This window comes from Solanum stenotomum, chromosome 12 (genome assembly GCF_019186545.1).
Source record: "Solanum stenotomum isolate F172 chromosome 12, ASM1918654v1, whole genome shotgun sequence".
Taxonomy (NCBI): domain Eukaryota; kingdom Viridiplantae; phylum Streptophyta; class Magnoliopsida; order Solanales; family Solanaceae; genus Solanum; species Solanum stenotomum.
In genome coordinates this window covers 47,257,806-47,281,150 of record NC_064293.1, presented here as the reverse complement: position 1 = coordinate 47,281,150, position 23,345 = coordinate 47,257,806, and the positions used below count along the sequence as shown (strand labels likewise).

At 34.0% G+C, this 23,345-nt stretch overlaps 2 protein-coding genes across 3 annotated transcripts; both read right to left on the bottom strand.

Annotated features, from left to right (window-relative positions):
* Positions 1 to 482: 482 nt before the first annotated feature.
* On the bottom strand, positions 483 to 10,594 carry LOC125847476 (uncharacterized). Its single transcript, XM_049527088.1, has 12 exons — positions 10,315 to 10,594; positions 9,326 to 9,999; positions 8,700 to 8,765; positions 5,931 to 6,267; positions 5,123 to 5,821; positions 4,462 to 4,936; positions 4,213 to 4,391; positions 2,981 to 3,033; positions 2,485 to 2,516; positions 1,883 to 2,017; positions 1,754 to 1,811; positions 483 to 704 (listed from the first exon to the last, which is right to left on the bottom strand). Exons 1-12 carry the CDS (start codon positions 10,592 to 10,594, stop codon positions 483 to 485), a joined length of 3,210 nt encoding a protein of 1,069 aa, XP_049383045.1.
* Positions 10,595 to 12,642: 2,048 nt separating this feature from the next.
* LOC125846494 (probable sugar phosphate/phosphate translocator At3g17430) lies at positions 12,643 to 20,226 on the bottom strand. 2 transcript variants are annotated; one of them, XM_049525928.1, is made up of 11 exons: positions 19,970 to 20,226; positions 19,329 to 19,391; positions 18,675 to 18,983; positions 17,250 to 17,357; positions 16,487 to 16,518; positions 16,349 to 16,399; positions 15,234 to 15,295; positions 14,892 to 15,153; positions 13,650 to 13,915; positions 13,477 to 13,571; positions 12,643 to 13,038 (listed from the first exon to the last, which is right to left on the bottom strand). In XM_049525928.1, exons 3-11 carry the CDS (start codon positions 18,759 to 18,761, stop codon positions 12,856 to 12,858), a joined length of 1,146 nt encoding a protein of 381 aa, XP_049381885.1. In that variant the 5' UTR covers positions 18,762 to 18,983; positions 19,329 to 19,391; positions 19,970 to 20,226; the 3' UTR covers positions 12,643 to 12,855. The 2 variants fall into 2 exon arrangements, with proteins under 2 accessions (XP_049381885.1, XP_049381886.1); XM_049525929.1 differs by lacking the exon at positions 19,329 to 19,391.
* Between the last annotated feature and the right edge of the window lie 3,119 nt (positions 20,227 to 23,345).

Below are 23,345 nucleotides of genomic sequence, written 5' to 3'. Positions count from 1 at the left end.
ACCAGCCCCCAGCCCCCAGCCCCCAACCCAAAAAAAAAATTAAGTTTGTTTTTAAAAAATATTTTCAATTTCAACAATTATTTTCTACTCTAGTAAAAATAAAAAAAAGTTTTCAAAAACATTTTTCATTCATAAATCAAACAGTAAAAATCTTTTTCGGAAAATATTTTCTACTCACCAACCAAACATGAGAAAATAAGTCAAAAATCAACTTGTTTTCCAAAAAAACTTTTTCCTTCATACCAAACACACCCATAAAGGATCTTTCTCATGCGCACAACAAATGAAGCAAACATAGAAGAAAGGTTTGTTTCTGTACAGGCCGGGACGTGATTGAGAGCAATTCCAGTATTAGAGAGGGCTCGTTGTATGAAGGAGGGAATGCCATTGTTGTCTCCATAGGCGGAAATGGTGACTGGTCCATGATAGTTCATATTCATTAATGCCGTGTTTATATTCTGAGCGATTCCATGGGCGTCTCATCACCTGGGTACCTGACAATTTTCTATATCCCACCACACCGACGTTTTTGTTGCCGTGTATTGAGGTCCCGCCACTGCTCCACCGGGAAAACCCGGCTTCAATCCGTCTCCGGCCATCGCACTTGGCACTTGCACAGCCTGATTTGAACTGCTCCCACTTTCACTTTTTGTTACTGCGCGTTTTCCATCTTTTTTTAATAAAAAAACAAGACGAATAAAGGACTACAGAGCAAGGTTATAGATTAAAACGATAATATTAGTAGCTCCAATGGATTATCTCAACTTTTATATTATTGGTGAACCCTTAAATCTTTTCTCCATTTTTTCTTTGAGAAATCTATTAAATCAATTTCCATTTTTTTCCATTTCTCTTTTGGAAATATATTAAATCAATTTTCTTCCCATTTCTCTCGTGGAAATCTCTTAACTCGATTTCCTTTTTTTCCCATTTCTGATTGAGAAATTTATTTTCATTTTGGGGATTAGTTTGAATTGACTTGCAATTAGATATGTTTCCACAAATAACTTTTGAAAGTTTAGCTTAAAATTTATTTATTTTGTCAAACAATTAAATCATTTACTCTCCGTTCATTTTTACTTGTCACTTATTCCTAAAATATAAATTTTTCATTTTTATTTAGCATTTTTGACATATTAAAAAAAGACAACAATTTTTTTATGCATGCCTCATGTCCGGTCAAATAGTTTTCATTTGCGTTATATTTTTGTCAATACATTGGATACGCATATGAATCATCACTTTGATTTTATTGTGTCAATCTTTTACTTAGAAATGATTTTTGTTTATTAACTTTCTTGTGCTATATTTGTCCATGTCACTTGGTCTATGCAACTGAAGTTAATACATTCAACATATATACCTTAATAGTCAGCCTTCTTAGAAAATAATGGAAACGGGGATTTTTAGGAGAACTGAAAAATTCTTTTCAAATTACTTAAGTAAAGAAATTTTAATGCTTAATATAAAATAAAAACATACATTCCTTCCTTACTATATTTAGAACAGTAGCGGAGCATTTGGAAGAAAGAGATATCTTCTATGTCCACTTATAAAATGCTAGTCGAAATCAGATTGAGTTTAAATCCAACACTTCAGAGTAAAATACTGAAAGAGATCTCTCAACTAGGTACTTATTCTGGTATCCTTATTATTATTAGTTTCTGGAAGAGTGACAATAATTGGTTGTCAGTCGGAATGAGTTTTAATCCAACACTTCCAGAGTGAAAATCATATTCAGGATTTGAATTACTACACCAAATGTAAGGTCTTTAAGGCATGCGTTTCTAAGAATCAAAGCGACTTCATACCTGGAAGGTAGACAGAACATGAGAAAAAACTCTTGAGAATCATTAAAAATCATGCAACATAAATTGTTTACCTGCATTCAGATGCTGCTATTGCTGAACTTCCAACAGTTGAACAAAGGAATTTCTCAATAACATTCCAAGTTGCATCCTGATACTTGTTAGGCTTGCCATCAATTGGATTCTCACAATTCAAAATCCTCTCAGTTCTACCAACATATAGCTCAAAATCAACTTGTTTTCACTTAACTAGTATCAAATAGCATCCAGGATTAGATAAGCTTAGAGCCTGGAAGCATTAACATTGGTATTGGTACATGGCATGGGCATTGGAATAAACAGGTTGGTTCGCTATAAAGGTTCAGAAACTGGAGTTGGTATAGATTCTTGACATAATGTGTTAGAACCAAAAGCAAGTTCTCATGGAGATCCTCCAGCAGCAAGGATTGTCCACTGCCACACATTCGTGGCACCAGCAGCAAGAGCAGGAGAAACTTTAAAAGGTTGTGCTAGAATAATATTGTATCTACTAATCCGTAACTGATCAATGGCATTGGAGAAATCCGTCTCCTGAAATGAGCAAATAATTGGCAGGTGCAGGATTGTCTGTTGCCCAAAATAGCATATCCACCAAAACTGTCTTATCCCAAGCATCATTAAACCCTGTTAATCAAACAGATCGGATGACTTCTTCTCCATCTTAAGCTCCTGTCAGAGGCAAAGTGCAGAACTGCTTGCAATAAAAACCCATTTGTACTAGAAGTTTTATATTCTTTTTGCATGCAAGATAAGATTCCATGATCAACAGAGATATGCATAATTAAGCAACCATAAAAGCTCAAATTATGTTGAAACGAATAACTACTGATTAGCTGTTTAGCTTGTTCTCGAGCTCCTGTCTTATCCCGTGTTCCCTTTATTAGGTAACTCTTTTCTAGTCACGCTAGAAAGCTTGTCATATTTGGACACTGGGGATTCCAACGGAATAAAACAAACATGGATCATCATAAGCAGATGTTCCTTTTGGGGAAAATTGAAAAAAAGAAAAAAGAAGGAAGTGATGAATAAAGAATTAAAAACACAAACTCAAAAATAAAAATGCAAATTCTGAAATCGAAACTTGAAAGTCATTAGATCAGACCTTAGCTATTCCTATCTATAGGAAGTTGAACAGCTCGAACATCCTTAATCTTCAAGTAGTAATACATCACAACACCACATAATGCTACACAAAAACAGAAATATTTTAGTAAGATGTTTGATGGCCTAAAGCTCTCATAGGACATAAATAGGAGGAAATATTAAGATTACCAACGGCATAACCTACAATATCGACTCTGTGACAATAAGAGTTGAAAGGGCAATAAGTATCCAATTTTTCAATACACCGGCAACTTAAATGGTTACAGCACCGGTTCTACCACTCACTAAGAAAATTGAATATTCGGAGCAAAAGCACAAGCATTTTAAAAGAAATTCCAGAAGTTGAATTGAATTTGTGAGACTTCGATCTCAGGCTTCTCCAGAAGACACGGGACAAAGAGAAAGATAAAGTTGCACGTTGAAACATGTGATCATAAGTAACCCCAAGAAACAGTACGAAGGCACTTGCAAGAAACAGTATGGAGGCACTTGCATGAGACTCCAATAACTATGTGGGATTGTAATTGGTAATTATAACCAAACACTGTACTTCGTGTGATGAATTTTATACATAGTAATTAAAAAATTACCTAACATGGTACTAGTTATGTTGATTTTAATACATGAATAATTCACTTCTTACCCAACTATCAAACACCCCTCAGTGTTCATGTATTAACATTCTAATCCGTTATGAAACAATTTGTTTCTTTTTAAATTTTTTATCTCGGACTGAAGATCTGACTTTAAAAAACACAAAAGCAAATTGAACTCAATATTTTTACGTCTAAATCAATAGTTTTCACCTTTCAGCTATTTTTTCCTGGTATGACACATTTCAGGTTGGGAAAATTCACATAGATATTTATCTGGAAGCTACTTTAACAATCATAGTTGGTACACCTACTAACAATAATGTGAGCAAATTAAAAGAGAAGTCCACGGAGAGTTGATTGTGTTTCTGGCCAAAAGACAAATTTATATATTACTTTTTTGACGTAGCAGGGATGGATACAATTTTCCTCTATACATTCTTGAAGATTGTGAATCAAATATATACAAAACATACATAAGAAGTCCACAAAAGTAAAAGAGATCTCGCTCCTATATGTCCTCGTAAAGTTGGCACTGAGCATACAGTCTTATATGAAAATGAGCTTATTTTAAAATCCGTAACTCCAAGATATCTGATCCATTTCTGAAAACATATGTCATGAATATGACATGGTAAACTACTGAAAGAGATCTCTCAACTAGGTACCTGTTCTGGTATCCTTATCATGATTATTAGTTGTTGGAAGAGTGATAGTAATTGGTTGCCACTCAGAGTGAGTTTTGATCCAACCCTTCAGAGTGATAATCATATTCAGGATTTGAAGTACTTCAGCCAATGTGAGGCTTTTGAGGCATGCATTTCTAAGAATCAAAGCGGCTTCATACCTGCAAGGCAGACAGAAGATGAGAAAAAACTCTGAGAATCATTAAAAACCATGCAACATAAATTGTTTACCTGCATTCAGATGCTGCTATCGCTGAATGTCCAACAGTTGAACAAAGAAATTCCTCAATCGCATTCCAAGTTGCATCCTTATAATGGTTAGGATTGCCACCACGTGGATTCACACATTTCCAAATCCTTGCAGTCCTACCAACATATAGCTCAAAATTAACTAGTCCTAACTTTAATATCATCTGTTGCTCTAGTGCAGTATTTAAGGCTACTGTAACATCAGTATGACGATATTCAGGGTTACTATAACGTATACAATAACCAAGGTTTTCTTTGGTAGGCAAAATCTTCTCGAACCTCAAAGTGTTCAACGAATTAAATATGACCCTTATAAAACTTTGAATGTGTTCAGGCAGCTGGAGATCCAAATCTAAATTACCACAGACAGATTTAGAAACACCCGATGAGGGTGGAAGGAAGGAAAACTCAGGACGTATATCACCCTTGTTCATAGAACCACATAAATCACCCCTACCTGCAAGAAAATTACCACCATTAGTTGCCTCAAGAAACTAACTGGCATAGTAAACTTCTGTTTCGGTCACAATACTTCCCTATTTTGTCAATAAAACATTAGGAGTGTAATATAAGTTTATGGGGCTTAAATTACCCATGCCAGCGTTAGGATTATGTACAAATGGTGTAGAGAAATCAGCAGAACCTTCAGGTCGTTGAAGAGGAGGTCGCAAATTGTCCTGGCAAGAGTTCAATTTCACAAAGTTGTCTGGAATGAGAAAAGGTTGGAGTTGAGTACGCTGAGCAGGCTTATTTTCTATGAATTTACTGTTGTGGTTCTCTGAACTATCACACTTTGTGAAAAAGAGATGTGGTACAAACTGCACTGGTGCGCGTGGGCAATAGCTGCTACTAGTTTCTTCAACTATAGCTGGTCTACTTGACATGCCGGTCATAGTCAGTTGATTGGAGTTCTTAGGTACATAAATAGCTTTAGTTTTTGTATCAAAATAGCATCCAGGATTAGATAAACTTTGGGCCCTGGAAGCATTAGCATTGGTATTGGTATTGGAATAATCAGGTTGGTTCGCTGATATAGGTTTAGAAATTGGAGTTGGTATATAATTTTGAGGTAATGTATTGGTACGAAAAGGAAGTCCTCGTGGAGATCCTCCAGCAGCAAGGCTTGTCCATTGCCACACATTTGTGGCAGCCACAGCAAGAGCAGGAGAAGCATAAACAGGTTGTGCTAGAAGAATATTATATTTCCTCATCCGCAACTGATGAATGGCATTGGAGAAATCCCCATCTCCTGAAATGAGCAAATAATTGGCAGGTGCAGGATTGTCCACTGCCCAAAATATCATATCCACCAAAATTTTCTTATCACTAGCATCCTTAGTCACTGTAATTTATCAAACAAAATTAATGAATGAATTTGCACTAAAGAATGAGGTAACTAACAACTACCAATTTAAACTAATCTCAATTTAAAAGACTGATTGTTACTATACCGGCTGGGACGTGATTGAGGCTGATTCCAGTAGTAGAGAGGGCTCCTTGAATGGACGAGGGAATGATATTGGTGTCACCATAGGCGGAAATGGTGACTGGTCCATGATAGTTCATCTTCATCAATGCCGCGTTTATATTCTGAGCGATTCCATGGGCGTCACATCCCCTGGGCACCTGACAATTTTCTATATCCCACCACACCGACGTTTTTGCTGCCGCATACGGCGATTCTGCCGCTGTTTCGCGGGAAAAACCCGGCATCAATCCGTCTCCGGCTATCGCTCTTGACACTTGCAGAGGCTGAATTTGAACTGCTCCCGCTATCACTTTTTTGAGCTGCGCGCTTTCCATGTTTTTGAAGAAACGAGAGTAGGTTATCAATCAAACGATAATCTTAATCTTAATTAGTAGCTAAAGTTGATGGTAATCTCATGTTATTGGTGAACATTTAAATATACTTTCACCATTTCTCTTTTGGGAAATCTATTGAATAATTTCAATCAATTTCCTTTTTTTCCCATTTCTCTTTCGGAAATATAATAAATCAAATTTCCTTGTTTTTCCCATTTCTGTTTAAGAAATCTGGTAAATCTATTTCCTTTTGGGATTAGTTTGAATTGACTTGCAATTAGATATGGTTCCACAAATAACTATTGAATGTTTAGCTTAAAATTCATTTATATTGTCAAAACAGTCGCATGCAACTTAACTAATTCAAACATTGTTAATCTCTGAATCTGATAAGGCAAATATAGAAATAATGGTATAATAATACCTCACTAAATTAATGATTTCTCTAACTTAATATTTTCCTCCCGTTCCAACTTAGATAAGATAATATATTTTTAGAAAACTTTTGTATAAATATATGGTTCCATTAATATTATAAATTAATAATTCTATAAAAGTACAAATATATCTAAGACAACTTATTGAAATGTAATTTTATTGCTTATATAGTTTATTCTCTCACCATCATTCATTGAATGTCTTTAGTAAATATACTATGAATAATATTTTACTATTAAGAAACAATGAACATTATACATGATGAATTTATTTTACAATGAATCATTGAATTTATTTTACAATGAATCATTTAACAAAAAAATATATTACAATGAACATACACATATATCATACTTTATGTATAATGAATTTATTTTTATATGAATTCAATAAATCACAATTTAGGAAGATACAATGATTTTGATATATTCATTGTACTTTGCGTATAATTAATTTATTTTTATGTGAATTCAATAAATATGATACATAAATTAGTAAGATACAATAATTCTAATATAATCAAAATTAACCTTCATTGAATCTCAAAGTACTCTTTAAATTAATAATATTAATTTATTAATTAAATAATATTTCTACAGAATAATAATATTTCATGGTCTCACTTATATCAATTTCGTGAGGTTTTACCGTATTATGTAAACAATTGAACGGATGATCAAATTGAGAATAGAAATCTTTTTATCAAGTTGCTCAAAACATTTGATGAATAGTGAAAACTAACCAAAAAATGTGTAGAATAGAATCATATGTAATCGGGAAAAAAAATGTTGATAACTGTCTTCGTAATCCTCGTCTGTTTCGTAATAATATAATCTTTTACTTAGAAATGAATTTTTTAGTAGCTTTAGTGCTGTGATATTGGTCCATGTCATTTGGTCTATACAATTTAAATTTAATTTTATACATTTAATATACCTTACTCAAATACATCCTAAAAAATGATCGAAACGTAGATTTTTATAACAGTGTAAGTATATTCATATAAATTAATTTGAAGCTATACTCATCGCAGAGCATTTGCATTTGGAATGATCATATAAGGAAGAAGGATATACTAAAAGGTGAAGGAAATGATTTTCGATTCACACATATAATTTGAATAGAAAAAAATGACTTTATATACGGTTATCTCATGTGTTTTATTCATAGATCTTCAATAATGTTTTTCGCAAATTTCAGTAAAAATTGTGAGGTAATTAAATAACATTTGTAATTAGCAACAAAACTATTTTAAAAGTAGATTTGACCAACTTTTAAGCCAATCCAAACACCTTCTAAATCTCTAAGCGGAATGAATCACTTTTGAAACTGCATATCTTTTAGCTCCTTTTTTTTTTTTTTTTGGTATTTTGTTAATATTAGTGATCTCAAAACGAGCAAATGACATAAATGGTCCCTAAACTATTCTAGTAGGTCTAAAATGGTCCTTTAACTATACAGTTAACGGATATGGTCCTTTAACAATCCACCATTTTGTCAAGTTTGGTTTCCATCCACTTTTTAAAAAAACTGTTAGTTAACACCGTTAATCTGTTAAGTCAATCTGTATTGACTTTCTTTTTCGTCATTTCTTTTGTCCATTATCTCACTATTTCCTCACTTTTTTTCTCAATTATTTTCTTTATTGTCTTATTGCAATTAAGTCGTTGGTCGTTATTTCATGAGAGTAGCAAAATGCAAAGTAGCGACACAATTGAGAAAATATTGTGAGCAAAAATACGATTCTATTTTCATGTTAATAATTGGTCATTACATCAATGAAACTGCATAAAATTGCAGAAAAAATCAAAAATTAGCAACTAAATTGAACTATAGTGCTCTGTTTTCAACAATTGTTGTGCAGAAAATAACTTAAACTACAACAAAAAATAGCAGCTATCAAACTTTGATCGAATTGCAGCACCAGAACACCCAAAAAAAAAACAGCTCCCAAAACGTCACCAAACTGCTGCACATACAGCTCCAAAAACGTCACCAAACTGCTGCACAAACAGCAGCACCAACCACCAAAAATCAGCACCAAACTGCACAAAACACAGCTCCAAAAACGTCACCAAACTGCACAAAAACAGCTCCAAATTGAGAGAGAGTGTGTACTGAATGACGTTTGTTGACGGTATTCATAAAAAGTGGATGGAAACCAAATTTGACAAAAAGGTGAATAGTTAAAGGACCATATCCGTCAACTGTATAGTTAAGGGACTATTTTAAACCTACTAGGATAGTTTAGGGACCATTTATGTCATTTGCTCATCTCAAAACTAGCTAAAAGCTATGTCTTAGAGGATAACTGTGTAATTGATGATATGAGTCATTAGCTAAAATTAGTAAGTTAAGTAGTTAGTGAAGAATTATTCCAAAAGTAAGTTAAAGAGTCCGTTAACTAACTGTGTGTACACATATTCAACACATCATTCAATACACGAAATATAGAAATGAGATATTCTCTCTTACACTTCTAATCCTCTCTCTGTATTACTATGAGTGTCTCACTTTGGTGATTAATGAGATGGGAGGCTTGCGTAATTCTCCTCCCTTTGACCTAGCTTTTGGAGTCTGAGTTAAGCCCAAGATCTAATTTCACATTTGAACTATCAGACTTCGCAAACAAAAGATGTGGTTCAACCGTTGGTGAGTGTGGGCAACAGCTGCTACTTATTTCTTCAATTTTACTGTTGTGCTTCTCTGATCTATCAGACTTCGTGAAAAAAAGATGTGGTGCAAACAGCACTGGTGCAACATCTGGTGCGCGTGGGTAATTGCTGCTACTAGCTTCTTCAACTATAGCTGGCGTACCTGACATGCTGGTCGTAGTCAGTTGATTCGAGTTCTTAGGTACGTAAATAGTTTTAGGAGTATCAAAATAACGTCCAGGATTATATAAACTTTGGGCTTTGGAAGTATTAGCATTGGCATTGGAATAAGCAGGTTGGTTTGCTGATGTAGGTTTAGAAATTGGAATCGGTATATAATATTGACGTAATGTGTTGGTATTACGAAAAGCAAGTTCTCGTTGAGATTTTCCAGCAGCAAGGGTTGTCCATTGCCACACATTCGTTGCAGCAGCAGCAAGAGCGGGAGAAGCATTATTAAAAGGTTGTGCTAGAAGAATGTTATATCTCCTCATCCGTAACTGATGAATGGCATAAGAGAAATCCGCGCTTCCTGAAATGAGCATATAATTGGCAGGTGCAGGATTGTCCACTGCCCAAAATAGCATATCCACTAAAATCTTCTTATCACTAGCATCCTTAACCCCTGTATTAATTCATCAAACAAAATTAAATGAGTTAATTTGCACTTGACTTGCAAACACTAAAAAATGATGTAACCAACAACTACAAATCCCAAACAAGATTAAGCTAGCTGTTAAATTTCTTAGAAGAGAGTAGGTGTACACAGATCTTATCAATGTAAAACCTTTGAAGGGTAAAGAAACTATTTTCGATAGACCTCTGGTCAAGAAAATCGTTTTCAACAAAAGTTTTAAAAGAAAAGTAAGATTAACACGAGCCTTATTAAACTTGATTCCACTAATTCGTAGCAAAAATAGAAGAAGATTTGTTACTATACCGGCGGGGACGTGATTGAGAGCGATTCCAGTATTAGAGAGGGCACGTTGAATGAAGGAGGGAATGCCATTGCTGTCTCCATAGGCGGAAATGGTGACTGGTCCATGATAGTTCATATTCATTAATGCCTTGTTTATATTCTGAGCGATTCCATGGGCATCACATCCCCTGGGCACCTGACAATTTTCTATATCCCACCACACAGACGTTTTTGCTGCCGCGTACGGCGTTTCCGCCACTGCTCCACCGGGAAAACCAGGCTTCAATCCGTCTCCTGCCATCGCATTTGGTACTTGCACAGCCTGATTTTGAACTGCTCCCACTATCACTTTTTTGTTCTGCGCGTTTTCCATCTTTCTGAAATAACGAGACGAAAAAAAAAGGATTACAGAGCAAGGTTATGAGTCAAAAAGATGATCTTACTAGCTCAATTGATTTGATTATATCTACTTTTATATTGTTTGCAAACGTTTAAATCTTCCTCCCTATTTTTTCTTTGAGAAATCTATTAAATTAATTTCCTTTTTTTCCTATTTCTCTTTGGGAAATATATTAAATCGATTTTCTTTTTTCCCCATTTCTCTTCTGGAAATCTCTTAAATCGATTTCCTTTTATATCCATTTCTGTTTGAGAAATCTATTAAATTAATTTCCTTTTGGGGATTAATTTGAATTGACTTGCAATTAGATTCAATTTCCTTTTGGAGTTAGTTTGAATTGACTTGCAATTAGATATGTTACCATAAATAACTGTTGAATGTTTAGCTTAAAATTCATTTATTTTGTTAACAAGATAAATTATTTAATAATCAAGTCACATGCAACGAAACTAATTCAAATATTATTAACCCTTGATAAGGCAAATATAGAAATAATGATGTTATGAAAACAATTGAACAGATAATCAATTTGACCTAAGTGAAAATAGAAAATCTTGTTGAGTTCTCAAAACACTTGATAAACAGTGAAAACTAACAAAAAATTATGTGTAGAGTCGTATGTAATCAGGTGAATTTAGAAATAAAAAAGAGTTATTCAGATGGTAAGCATTCTCCACCTCCAAACATGAAGTTATGGATTTGAGTAACCACGAGGTACAAAAATTATGGAAGCTCTTAGAAAAAAATTTATATAAAAGAAAATCAACTGAACTTTGATATTTACGATAGTGTGCAAGAGAAGAAATTTATATGTTTAGATGTTGATAATTATTTTCATAATTCTCACCCATTTCAATTGTTACATGGGTAAGATTGTGCACATCTAATGGGATTCAATGAAACTCTGAATATCTCCAAAATCTAGTCGTTGTTTGAGTTTCATCTTTTACCTAAGCGGATGGATCATTTCGGAACCCTACTATCCGCCATCCGATGCAAATAAGATAGATTCAAAATTAAACTAATTCTCTGATGGTCGAACAAGTCTTTGGATAGAATGTCCTTGACTAACTCCATCCGGTGCAAATAAGATAGAATCGAAATTAAGCTAATTCTCTGATGGTCAAACAAGTCTTTGGATAGAATGTCCTTGACTAACTCCATCCGATGCAAATAAGATAGATTCAGAATTAAGTTATTCTCTTATGGTCAAACAAGTCTTTGGATAGAATGTCCTTAACTAACTCCGTAGATTGTAATTTTTTCTATGCTTGCCACGTGTTGATTATATAGTTCTCATTTTCGTCATATTTTTGTCAATAGATTGGATATATATATATGAATCATCTATTTGACTTTAGTATGTGGCGTTTTGGATCATCAAATGTATGAAATAAAAATAATAGTCCGACAATATGAATCTTTTACTTAAAAACGGATTTCTTTTTTTTTTGGTAGTTTTCTTGTTGCTATATTTGTTGGTCAAGTTAAAAATCACGTTAGAGCTATGTAATATTAACGGTCGTAGCCACTAAAAAAATTTTAAAAAATGATACGCTAGCTGATTGTTGCTTTTCATTTCAATATCTACCATCGACTTTCTTCGTGGTATCCAACAGAGGATAACTGGTACAACAATAAATAGAATAGATGAATGGCAAAGGTAAAATTACACCTTATATGTTAACCCAGATTAGCAATTACTTAAAGTCTCTCAGCAAACAAAGAAAAGAATTGGATCCATGAATCAGTTTAGATATCAGAAAACCGTAAAAGAAAAAAACTGAAGTTACTGTCAATTTCTACACCAGTCCCAGAAAGTTGCCTCAGCTAAAAATCTATGATCAAGATTTTCTTTGCCAAGGCATAATAAAAGTTAACTCTACTATGGATGCCGTGCATAAGCATGCAAACTACCTTAGTGGGGTTGAGAGTATCATGTGATGTTAAAAAAATCAATATTTCATTGAATATGACGAGCCTAAAACAATATTACAATAAATAACTAGTAGCAATGTTAATGGCGGTAGTACTCTGCAAAGAAATGCAATTCTTACCAAAATGGTGGAGGGTGTATGAACAAGACCCCGCTCTCATCAATCTGCTTGATACTGTGATTCTAACAAATGAACCCAAAATGACATTTATAGAATTGACGGTTCTCATGGTGAATAGCTGCTAAGTGGGCTTCGCCCAAGATGAGAGACCCTACTTGAAGGAATAAAGGGTGCTTCCTCATCCACAATTGAATCCGGAGACCCATTCCTTGAACCTTTTCCTCCACTGTTCTTAACAATATCGTCTGGTACATACAGATCGGATGACTTCTTCTCCATTTTAAGTTCCTGTCAGAGGCAAATTGCATCAAGGAAATTTTTTTGCCACTGCTTGCTATAAAATCCATCTTTACTAGAAATTTTGTTTGCATGCAAGCTAAAGATTCCATGATGAACATAGACATATATAATTAAGCAACCATGTAAGCTCAAATTATGTTAAAAATAACAACTGTAGATTATATGTTTAGCTTATTCTCTAGCTCCTGTCTTATTTCTTCTCTTTATTAGGTAGCTCTTTTCTAGACACGCTAGAAATTAGAATGATTTTCAAACTGGAAACTGGGAATTCCGAAGAACAAAAGAAGTATGGATCAGCATATGCTGATGTTCCTTTTGGGGAAAATTGATAACAAGAAGGAAGTGATGAATAAAGAATAAGAACACCAAACTCGAAAAAAATAATGCAAATTCAGAAATCGAAACTTGAAAGTAATTAGATCAGACCTTAGCTATTCGATCAGAAACACCATCAACAGGAAGTTGAACAGCTCGAACATCCTTGATCTTCAAGTAGTTATACATCACAACACCACATAATGCTATACAAAAACAGAAATATTTTAGTAAGATGTTTGATGGCACAAAGCTCCCATAACAAGAAGAAACATAGAGCTTACCAATGGCATAGCCTGTAATATTAAGTGTGGTTATTGTCGACTCTGGAAAAATTAGTGTTGAAAGGGCAATAAGTATCCAATCTTTCAAGACACCGGCAACTCGGATGGTTACAGCACCGGTTCTACCAATCACTAAGAAAATTGAGAAATTCAGAGCAAGAGCACAAAGTGCATTTGAAAAGAAAATCCAGAAGTTGAATTGAATTTGTGAGACTTCCATCTCAGGCTTCTCCAGAAGATACCATGGGACAAAGAGAAAGACAAAGCTGCACGTTGAAACATGTGATCATAAGCAACCCCAAGAAATAGCACGGAGGCACTTGCATGAGACTCTAAACCAAAGAAAAACAGACATTTATACAGAGATAACTCTAATACTTGCTTATTATCAGATTCAGGTGACATATAGCAGCAATTGCCTCTTTACAGAAAATCTCTCGCCAAGTGAGATAAACAAAACTAAAGAGAGGAGCACATACATAGCAGAGTATGTGTCTATCTATGTGTGCAGAGAACAAATTTTCCATAAATGAACTAGCAATCAAATACTAATCCCCCTAGCATCATTTGTACCTATTTTGACTTCATCAGACCAGCCAGGACACAGTAATAACTAATAAGTCATGCCGGATGCAGGACACAGCTAAACACATGACTACATGCTAACGGAAATATAAGTATGGCCACTTGTTCCCAAAAAAGTATAATTATATATAAGTCAGAATTCCACAAGAAAGAAATGTGTAGTTACACTCTTCCAGCTTGAGCTATAACATTTAGAAGGACATACTCTCAAGCAATTTGAAACTAACGATATATTTAATAAAAATGAGATACAGAAATGCCTCTTTCAACTTTTAATATCAGCAGTAAGCTGATCTGAGGTACATTGCAGTCATAATGTCATGAAATGATGAGCACTCTAAAGAACAAAAAGATGAAAAAGTAGCTCAAGCCCATCCCGAAAGGTACCTTTATGGCAGGAATCAAATGTATGGAAAAGGTTTCCAATTGTATGTGTTCTCGATTTACTTTTTTCGCTTTCTCCCAAGTGAGAATGAGCAAGGTGGGAAGTTTGGAATCATTAAAAACCGAGATCTAACTGGAATCTCTTTTTTTTCTTTTTTAAAGAAGTAAGATCTAACTGGAATCATATAGAGCTCAACATAGGACAATCTATTCAACTGCACCACATGAGAGGAAATAACTCAACTCAATGAGATAGGATCATCTATTACATACCTGCATGGAGCTATGTAATATAGGCTGGTGATAGGATTGAGAGTTAGTCCCTTCTTCTGAAGCAGAACTTGAGTTAAGACCAGCCTAAGCGCCTCAGCAAATATTCCAGTGACCTGATAAACTGTACCAACTATGTTGAAGTGAATTTCTCCATAAGATGAAACTACAACACCGACGCTGACCAACAGCATGTTCAGGAATAAATCGCATCTTAACTTGTCAGTTCCACAAATAACAGCCATGACAAAGGTGGCAACTGGCACTGTATTTTCAACACAAAGCTCCAATCAGTACATTTGCAAACAAAGGATACAGACATAGACAAGTGTTACCCAGGCATACTTAGAGCTTTAAGCATCTGGATAAAAGCCACAGAAATGAACAGATAAGCTGTGTTTCCAAACCTGCAATAAAACAAACATAAGCTAACTTTACCAATGTTCAAAAAAAAAAACATAAGCTTTTTTAAGAAACATAATTATGAGAACCTCATATTCATGTGAGTAATGAAACATATAGAACCTGAAGCAAATGGGAAAACACTCCCCAAAGAAAATATTTTTTTGACAAACAAGGAGACCAAGTACGTGGAAAACATCAATTGCCAAGCCAAACCAACAATATACCCTACCAAACCAAAGAATGTTAATTATGCACGAAAGTGTCCCACGTTTTCTTATCACCCCAATTCTCATAGTTTAACTACTACAATTCCTCCTCTACTTTCCCAGAGAAGCGGAAAGTGTCAAGGAGGAGAAAGGAAATTTAACCAGCCAAATTCTTCCTCAGTCATAGCAAAACAACTACTTCTACGAGACAATTAGTCAACAGAGGAAAAGCATTTGGCAATATTCTTGAAACCAAACAATAAAACCACTGTAACAGATGACATACAAGGTTATATAGATGCTTAATTTGGCTCAAGACTAGTTCAAATGCAATTGAACATTCTAACCAAAGGTAAGCAAGCTTGGAAATTTTAAACACAAATCATCAGATCACCAAAAAAGGTCAAGTGTCCTGCATCATTAGAAACAGGAACAGTAGAATACATTCTTTTCTTCTTCTTTTTCCACTTTCTATTAGTGAGTTCCAAGACAGATGTATGATGAAAAAAAATTTATGCCAATCTAACAGATCTTTCTTTTAACATAAGAGCAGATAACAATAATATCACATAAAAATACTTGTTTAGGTTAGATTTAGATTCAACGGTATAAATGGTTTCGTTGTTAGTGCATGATCAGTAGGCATTAGATCTTCATAATCGGTTAAAGGTCAATTCTCAATGATTACAAACATGCATTCATAACTAATTCATTTTTATCACAAGTTTCATGCCAACCCATCATTGAACAATTTACTAATTATGAGGTCACATAATACCTTAGAAAATGCAATTGAACATTCTAACCAAAGGCAAGCAAGCCTTTCAGTTCCTCAAAGTAGAATCTTACCAAAGACTGGATGCAAAGAAAGCACTAATGGGAATCACACACGTCGCATATCTGCAGATTCAGCAATAAATAGTAAAATAAGATAACATACATCATTACATCTGAAGGCAATGTGGATGCAAAGGACCATATGCTTACATTTCAAACGTCATTTTGACAGGAGATACAACCTGCAGAAAATTAACATGGATGGAAGAAAATCAGTTGATCCCTAGTCTTATAAATCAAATGGAATGAAAAATTGTGCACTATATAAATTAGTTTCCCCTCCAGTAGATGAAAAGTGAGCCGTGATCAAAATTCAGAAGCTAAAGACAGCCAAATGCCAAATTAGATATCTAAACATGAACAAATATACGAATCAATTTATCTGCTGAGAACTCTCCACAGGGCCCAACTGGGCGTCTAAAATGAGGAATTCTACAAGTGGTTCTTCAGAATAACCGCAGATATTTTAGAGTTACCCGGTAACTCTACTGGTGGGAGATAGCAGGTACCTCATGGAATTAGTCGAGGAGCGCATAAGCTGGCCCAGACGCCACAATTATCAAAAAAAAAGAAGGAACCACTGCAGAAACCTCTCCTCAGGCCTCAAAAGGTTAAAGAACACGATCAATCATTAAATAGAAACTGCTCCACTCAGAAGCAAGCCCAGAGACAAAGATCGCATCAAAAGCACAAAAGTAACAAAGGTTGAAAATTAACATGCGATGTGATGAGTCGCTTCAAAATCCGCAACACACTGGTAAAATTAAAATGATGCATAAAGATCCAAATAAGAGAACACTTCTACAACAAGGTCAACAACAATTAATAGATAAGCAAGAAGTTGTCATCGAGAAGCAGAAAGTGAAGTGCTGCAAGAAAAATAGCACTGTAATTACCAATAACAATACAATACCTTGAAGACACGGATAAGAAGGAAAGCAACTAAGCCTGAGAAGCCCATATGAATCATGGTAAGTGTTATTGGTAATGGGAAATTGAAATATTTTGGTGAGAGTACCCACTGCCAAAAAAAAACCAGAACAAGAATCATTAGCTCTCATAAATGGCACTGACAAGATTAAGAATATAACTGGAATGATACAGAAAATAAATTGAGCAGCAGTATTGTCTTTTTTCCTAAAACAACAATGCATAAAGTGCAGAAAGAAAGAAAAACACCATACAACAAAAGAACAATGAGAGTGAGAAAGTGGAAGTTAGTAACACATTGCTTATCCTGGAGCATGGTTTCCCTATACCATCTATCATTTCTCTTTTACATCTCCCTTTCCACGCCCTCCTAAACCAGTTACCAAAAAACTGAAGCTCTAAAATGTTAGTCAGTCCTTTTTCCCTGCAACTTACCCGGCGAAAGCAGAAACATAATTGGACCCAAAACCTAACAAACTTCAAAAGGGTAAGTCGAGGGGGGAAGAAAAAAGAGGAGAAAAAGAGGAAAAAGGGAGAAAAAAGAAAACAAAGAAAGGAGTAAATAAACAAGTGCTTTCAATCTTAACATTGATGTTAATGGATGAGGTTTCTACAGTTCTGAAAATTTGAGAAGCAACAAGTATCTTTAACAGAAGATAAAGGGTACTATCTTTGAATTTGGGGAAAATGCTATAATACTAAAGGTTAGAGGGAAACAACAACAACAAACCCTGTGAAATCCCACAAGTGGAAAGGTTAGAGGGAAACCTGTCCTCCATATCTTTTAAGTGAACAACAACTACTGCTTTAGTATTATATTATTTAAGTTAAAACCTCTATTCTAATATGCCGAGAATGACTCCCCATTTAGTATCTTCAATAACCATGATTTTAGAACAATGTCTATTTTTCAATGATCCATAGACCAAACAGTGTGGTCGGTTCCCCACCAAGATGTTTCTCTTCCATTCATGTTGTTTGGTGTGATTGGATGGAATATAAGAAACTATTTTCTAATTTTTATTCAATCTAGACTGATTGAACAAGCTGATTATGGATAGAAAATGGCTTGATAAAAAATTCCCGTACTCTTCTTCCTGACTTCCTCAACCAAGAAGCTAACAACATGCGGACTTAAATTAATTGCTCCTTCGGAGCCAGAGGAAGTAAATCAGAACAGCTTGTCATTTTTTTTAATAGATGTGATAACAGCTCATCACTTTTGGTTGTCCACCACATACGTTGCCTGAACCACAATGTTAATCATATTTGTCCCTTTTAAGTTCTAAACATGTTCTATTGAGTTGAAAATGTAGAATATAAGAATAACCTAACCAACAAACAGTGATCATACCAAAAAAAATTTGAAGCCAAAGAATCTCACAGAACATTATAGAAAAAAATATACCTTGTTGTACAAAATAACTCCCGAGGATAGCACTATATAGACAAGGAGATATATATACGTCAACACAAGTTGTTTGCTGACCATCATCTTTTCTTCTCTCCACTTTGTGCTTTGCTAGCCGGTTCCCAACCTAGCTAAAAATCTAATAGATGCCCACCAATCCAAAAATTGAGTAACAAAAATCCGCAATATGTTTGCTGATAAGAGGTACACCTTCAATTCAACTGCTGTTTATTCATTAAAAGATGATGTATGATGAGCCAAGTCTGTTTCTGAATACGCTGTTGTCATAACAGGGATTGGTAGAATCTGGAAATATATAAAAGTGAGGAACATTTTCAATAAAAACATTATAATAAGAACTATTCATTATTGACCAAACAATTAGAATAATCTCATCAGATAAAGCAGGACTAACACTTCAACCAGAAGCGAAGAAACTCATTTCATGATGAAGATCAAACATGTATGACATGGGAAAAACACAATTACTGCAAAAGCAACCATTATATACGGTTTTTTGTGTGTGTACATATTCAGTCAATGGTTAGAAATGAACAAATAGAAGATCAGATGCATAAGCGTAATGCATAATATCGTCTGGTCAGTTCATGAAATGCAAAATAACAAAATTATCCAGCAAAGTCTGGTTACCTCATGAAGATGCAGAGACAAGGTAATGGAGTAGAAGCTAGCCAGGGTTAAGAAGCGTCGAGTCTGTTAGTAGGTAGAAAGTAATTAGCAGCTTGAGTAATATAATTACACATAATACTGTTTTTTATAGCTTCAATGAAGATCATTGCAGCAACTCTTGAGCATGGCACACATTGAGCATGAAATGTAGAAATTTACAGAAAAAAAATGATAGCAACCTCAACTTCAACTTGAAACTATTTTCCCACTCTCTGTAAGTGAAACTTAAAAGCTAGTAATTTATTTCAAACAACTAATGATAGTCAACAGCACAGCGAGCCGAAAACAGCAGTCTCAAATTATCAACCATCAGCATTTTCCCGATGCTGAATAGTGATTACAATCTAAGGTAAACATATAAGTAAATTCTCAAAAAAAAAAAAAACTATAAAGTACTGTACGGAACTAAAACAGAGCATACGAACAAATGAAGGAAACAAGTACAAATACAAAAAAACAATAATGCAGGCATCTGAAGCACGTAAAGTTTAAACTAAAAGAAAAAGAGAAATCATAAATTAAGTGAGAGGTAAAAGTGAATCAGGTTGAATGCGAGGGAGTCAAGTGAACGAAAATGAAGAAATAGAAGTGAAACTCCTTACGATTAGAAGAAGCTCCGAGAGGCGAATGAGAAGAGAGACAGATCTGAGGCAAGCGAGTTTGAGAGACGGCGAGATGCGATCAATGCTCGCCCGCTCGATCTGGAATGGTTGATTGAATCCTTTGCCCTAATAATGCAATTGAAATGGAGTAAATTTTTTTAGCGGCCCTAAAAGTAGTTGTTGAAGAAGATCAAGCAAAGGTTTAGCAAGTAGCATAAGAAGAAGGTGAAGATGGAGAGTCTGTACCAAATGTAGAGGTGTGGCGTGGTCAAAGACAATGCGTTTTCTTTTCCCACTCACTTGCCTATCAAAAAAAAAATTGCTACTTCTTTCCTTTTAATTTGTTCGTTAAACTTTCTTTCTATAGTTCGTTTTTGTTTTTTGTTTTCTTAAAAAAAATAGATATTCTCTTCGTCCAACAATAATTGTATACTACTATTATTTTGAGATGTTCAATAATACATGTTTACTTTATGAAATTAATAAATAATTTTATATTTAGTTTCTAATTTACACTTGTTATTAATTATAGTCATTTAATATTGTATTTATTATATTCAAAGGGTTGATATAGTAAAATTACCCTTCTATTTATAGTTTCTTAAGAAGTAAGCAGGTATTGTTGGACAGAGAGGGAGTAGTACTTGATTTATTACTCATACTCTACACCATCGATAATATTTTTAGGGTCGTTCGCTAGTCGGTGAAAAAACAATTTTTTTTATATTAATTTTTATATAAGTTATAAATATTTTAGCAACTAGTTAGGAATTAAGTTATTTATGAATAAAATTACTTTTAATTTGTAATTTTGAAATCATGTAACTAATACATGTTTAATTTATGTATTACGTGATCAACTAGGATGCCTTATAAATATTTAATTTTACTAGCTAAGAATATTCAATTTCTATATTATTTGGTTCTAATCTGTTCCATTTCAACGTTAGATAAAAGAAACACAAAATTAGCATGGCAATATCTCTAGTAGTTACTAGTGCTCCATTATTCCAGTAATTACATCTCCATTTATTGTGTTATGTTCTTCTGCCACACTAAAGTCTAGATATTTGAATTTGTCTACATTTAGACGTCATATGTTGTCAACTTTATTAGGTAAAATTGTCAGAAATTAGTAAATTACCACTATTTATCAAAAATTACCAATATTAGCTAACATTTATTTGTTACAAAACTTTTGTCCCTGTCGGAAAGTAAAAGGTAGCTCTAATGTCAATTCAATTAATAGTTTCCAAGATTTGCAGATCACAAACACAAATTTTCTGCCATTAGATTTAGGTATAAAGACACATATTGTTGTAAACATAAAGCCCACAAGTCAAATCCTATAAAAAGTAAAATTATCACGTGCAAACGGTTAAGCATATATTTCTACTTTTGTTAATTTTATTAAATTATTCACGCTACTTGAATCTTTTCTACAAATAGATTAAGATTTACATGACTTATTTCTTTTGTTTAACTTTAATCTAATGTTATTTGTTTCCTTCCGACTAAATACGAGTCTTAACATCAAAGTATCAGACAATTTTTGAACTATTTCCGGAATGTTCGGATTTTTTTTTGTTTGTTTAATCTAACTCTTATCGTGACAATTAGCTAAACTTAGGCTAAGGATACGCTACAAAATTAATTATTTTGAGATAAATTATTTTATTGTGTATATGAGATAACGCATATCATTAAGGTATAAATGATGAGATAAATAATACAAAAAATATCTAATACGTTCAACAAATCATGTATTTTATCTTGAAATTATGCCTTATACCAAAATCCAAAACGACTCCTAAGAGTAAGACAATAAAGGGACCTTTGATTGCTCGATAGAGTTATACATATATTAGTAATATACATGAACTAATTATGCAGGGTATAGTTATTTCATATTTCACTAGCTCAATGAACTCCATATATCAATTACGTGGGATTGTAATTGGTAATTATAATCTAACATTGTAATGTGTGACAAAATAGCAACTACAATACTACCAAATATGGTAATCAATTTTAGTACATGAATAATTCACTTCTTAAAACATGAATACACATACGTTTCAATCCGTTATGAAATGATCAGTTTTCTTTTTAATTTTCTCATCTCATATTACACCCTAAAATGATCATTTCGTGACTATTAACAACGAATCGAATCATGGTCAATTTTTCCGACTTTCTCCTATGAAGTCAAAAAGATTGACGATCCAACTTTAAAAATTAGAGAAGCAAATTGAACTCAATATTTTTGCTTCTAATTCTATTGTTTTCAGTTTTCAGTTTTCAGTAACTTCATTAATATTTGTTTTGTTGGTGGTACGACACATTTCAGGTTGGGACAATTCACATAGATATTTGTCTGACAGCAACTTTAACACTCTAGTTGGTACACCTACCACAATAATGTGAGCAAATTAAAAGACAAGTCAACAGAGAGTAGATGCATTTTCTACTTTTACCTCGTGTTTCTGCCCAAATTGTAGTGTAATATTATTATTTCTTTGACGTAGGAGGGACGGATACCATTCTCCAAGATTTCATATAATATATATACGTACAAATCACAGTAGGCATATTTTAACACAATCACCTAAAGGATATAAACCCAAATTGTTCCCCGAAAATCTAGCTAAACAATTTTTGACTGAAAACTAGAATTACCAATTCCTCATTTTTAGACGTAAATGTGAAACCTCTGATTAAGATAAAAAAAATATCATGCATCCACTACCTTACTTACCGCACCACATTCTCTCTTTTTTTTTTGAGTGCATAGTTCCTGAAATGTCTGCCCTGTACTATTTATTTATAAACACAGGAAGAACAATCAAAAAGGTAGTGCACTTAAACCCTTTCTGCTTAGTAAGTCCACCACTTCATTCTGCTCCCGGAACATCGCTGCTCCCTTAGCAACAGAACAAAGTCTACTTGATCAATTTGTATGCTTTCTGGGAACAATCCCCCATCTTTTGTTCCATTTTAAAGATCCATAGGCATAAAGATTAAAAAAATATGTTCATTTAAATTCAAAAAGAATACATCCGACTTCCATTGAAAAATAAAAAGAACAGCTGGAAATGTGAACTAAAATCATTGTTGACTAATATATTTTACATGGAATTACTAATGTTATCGTTAGAAACAAAGGCCGCATAGACCATGAAACTGCATCAGTTAAGAGCAGAAGCTGGGCAAGCTTGTTAGACTTTGCTGATATTACCCCCTTCAAAAGCCACATTTTGTGTTGAAATTGATCGAATGAGAACAGAACCAACTGCACTGTACAGTCCTTCATGTACAGGAAATTAATGTGGACTTCCAAAATAACGAATAACTGAAAGATAAATGCCAATGGGAA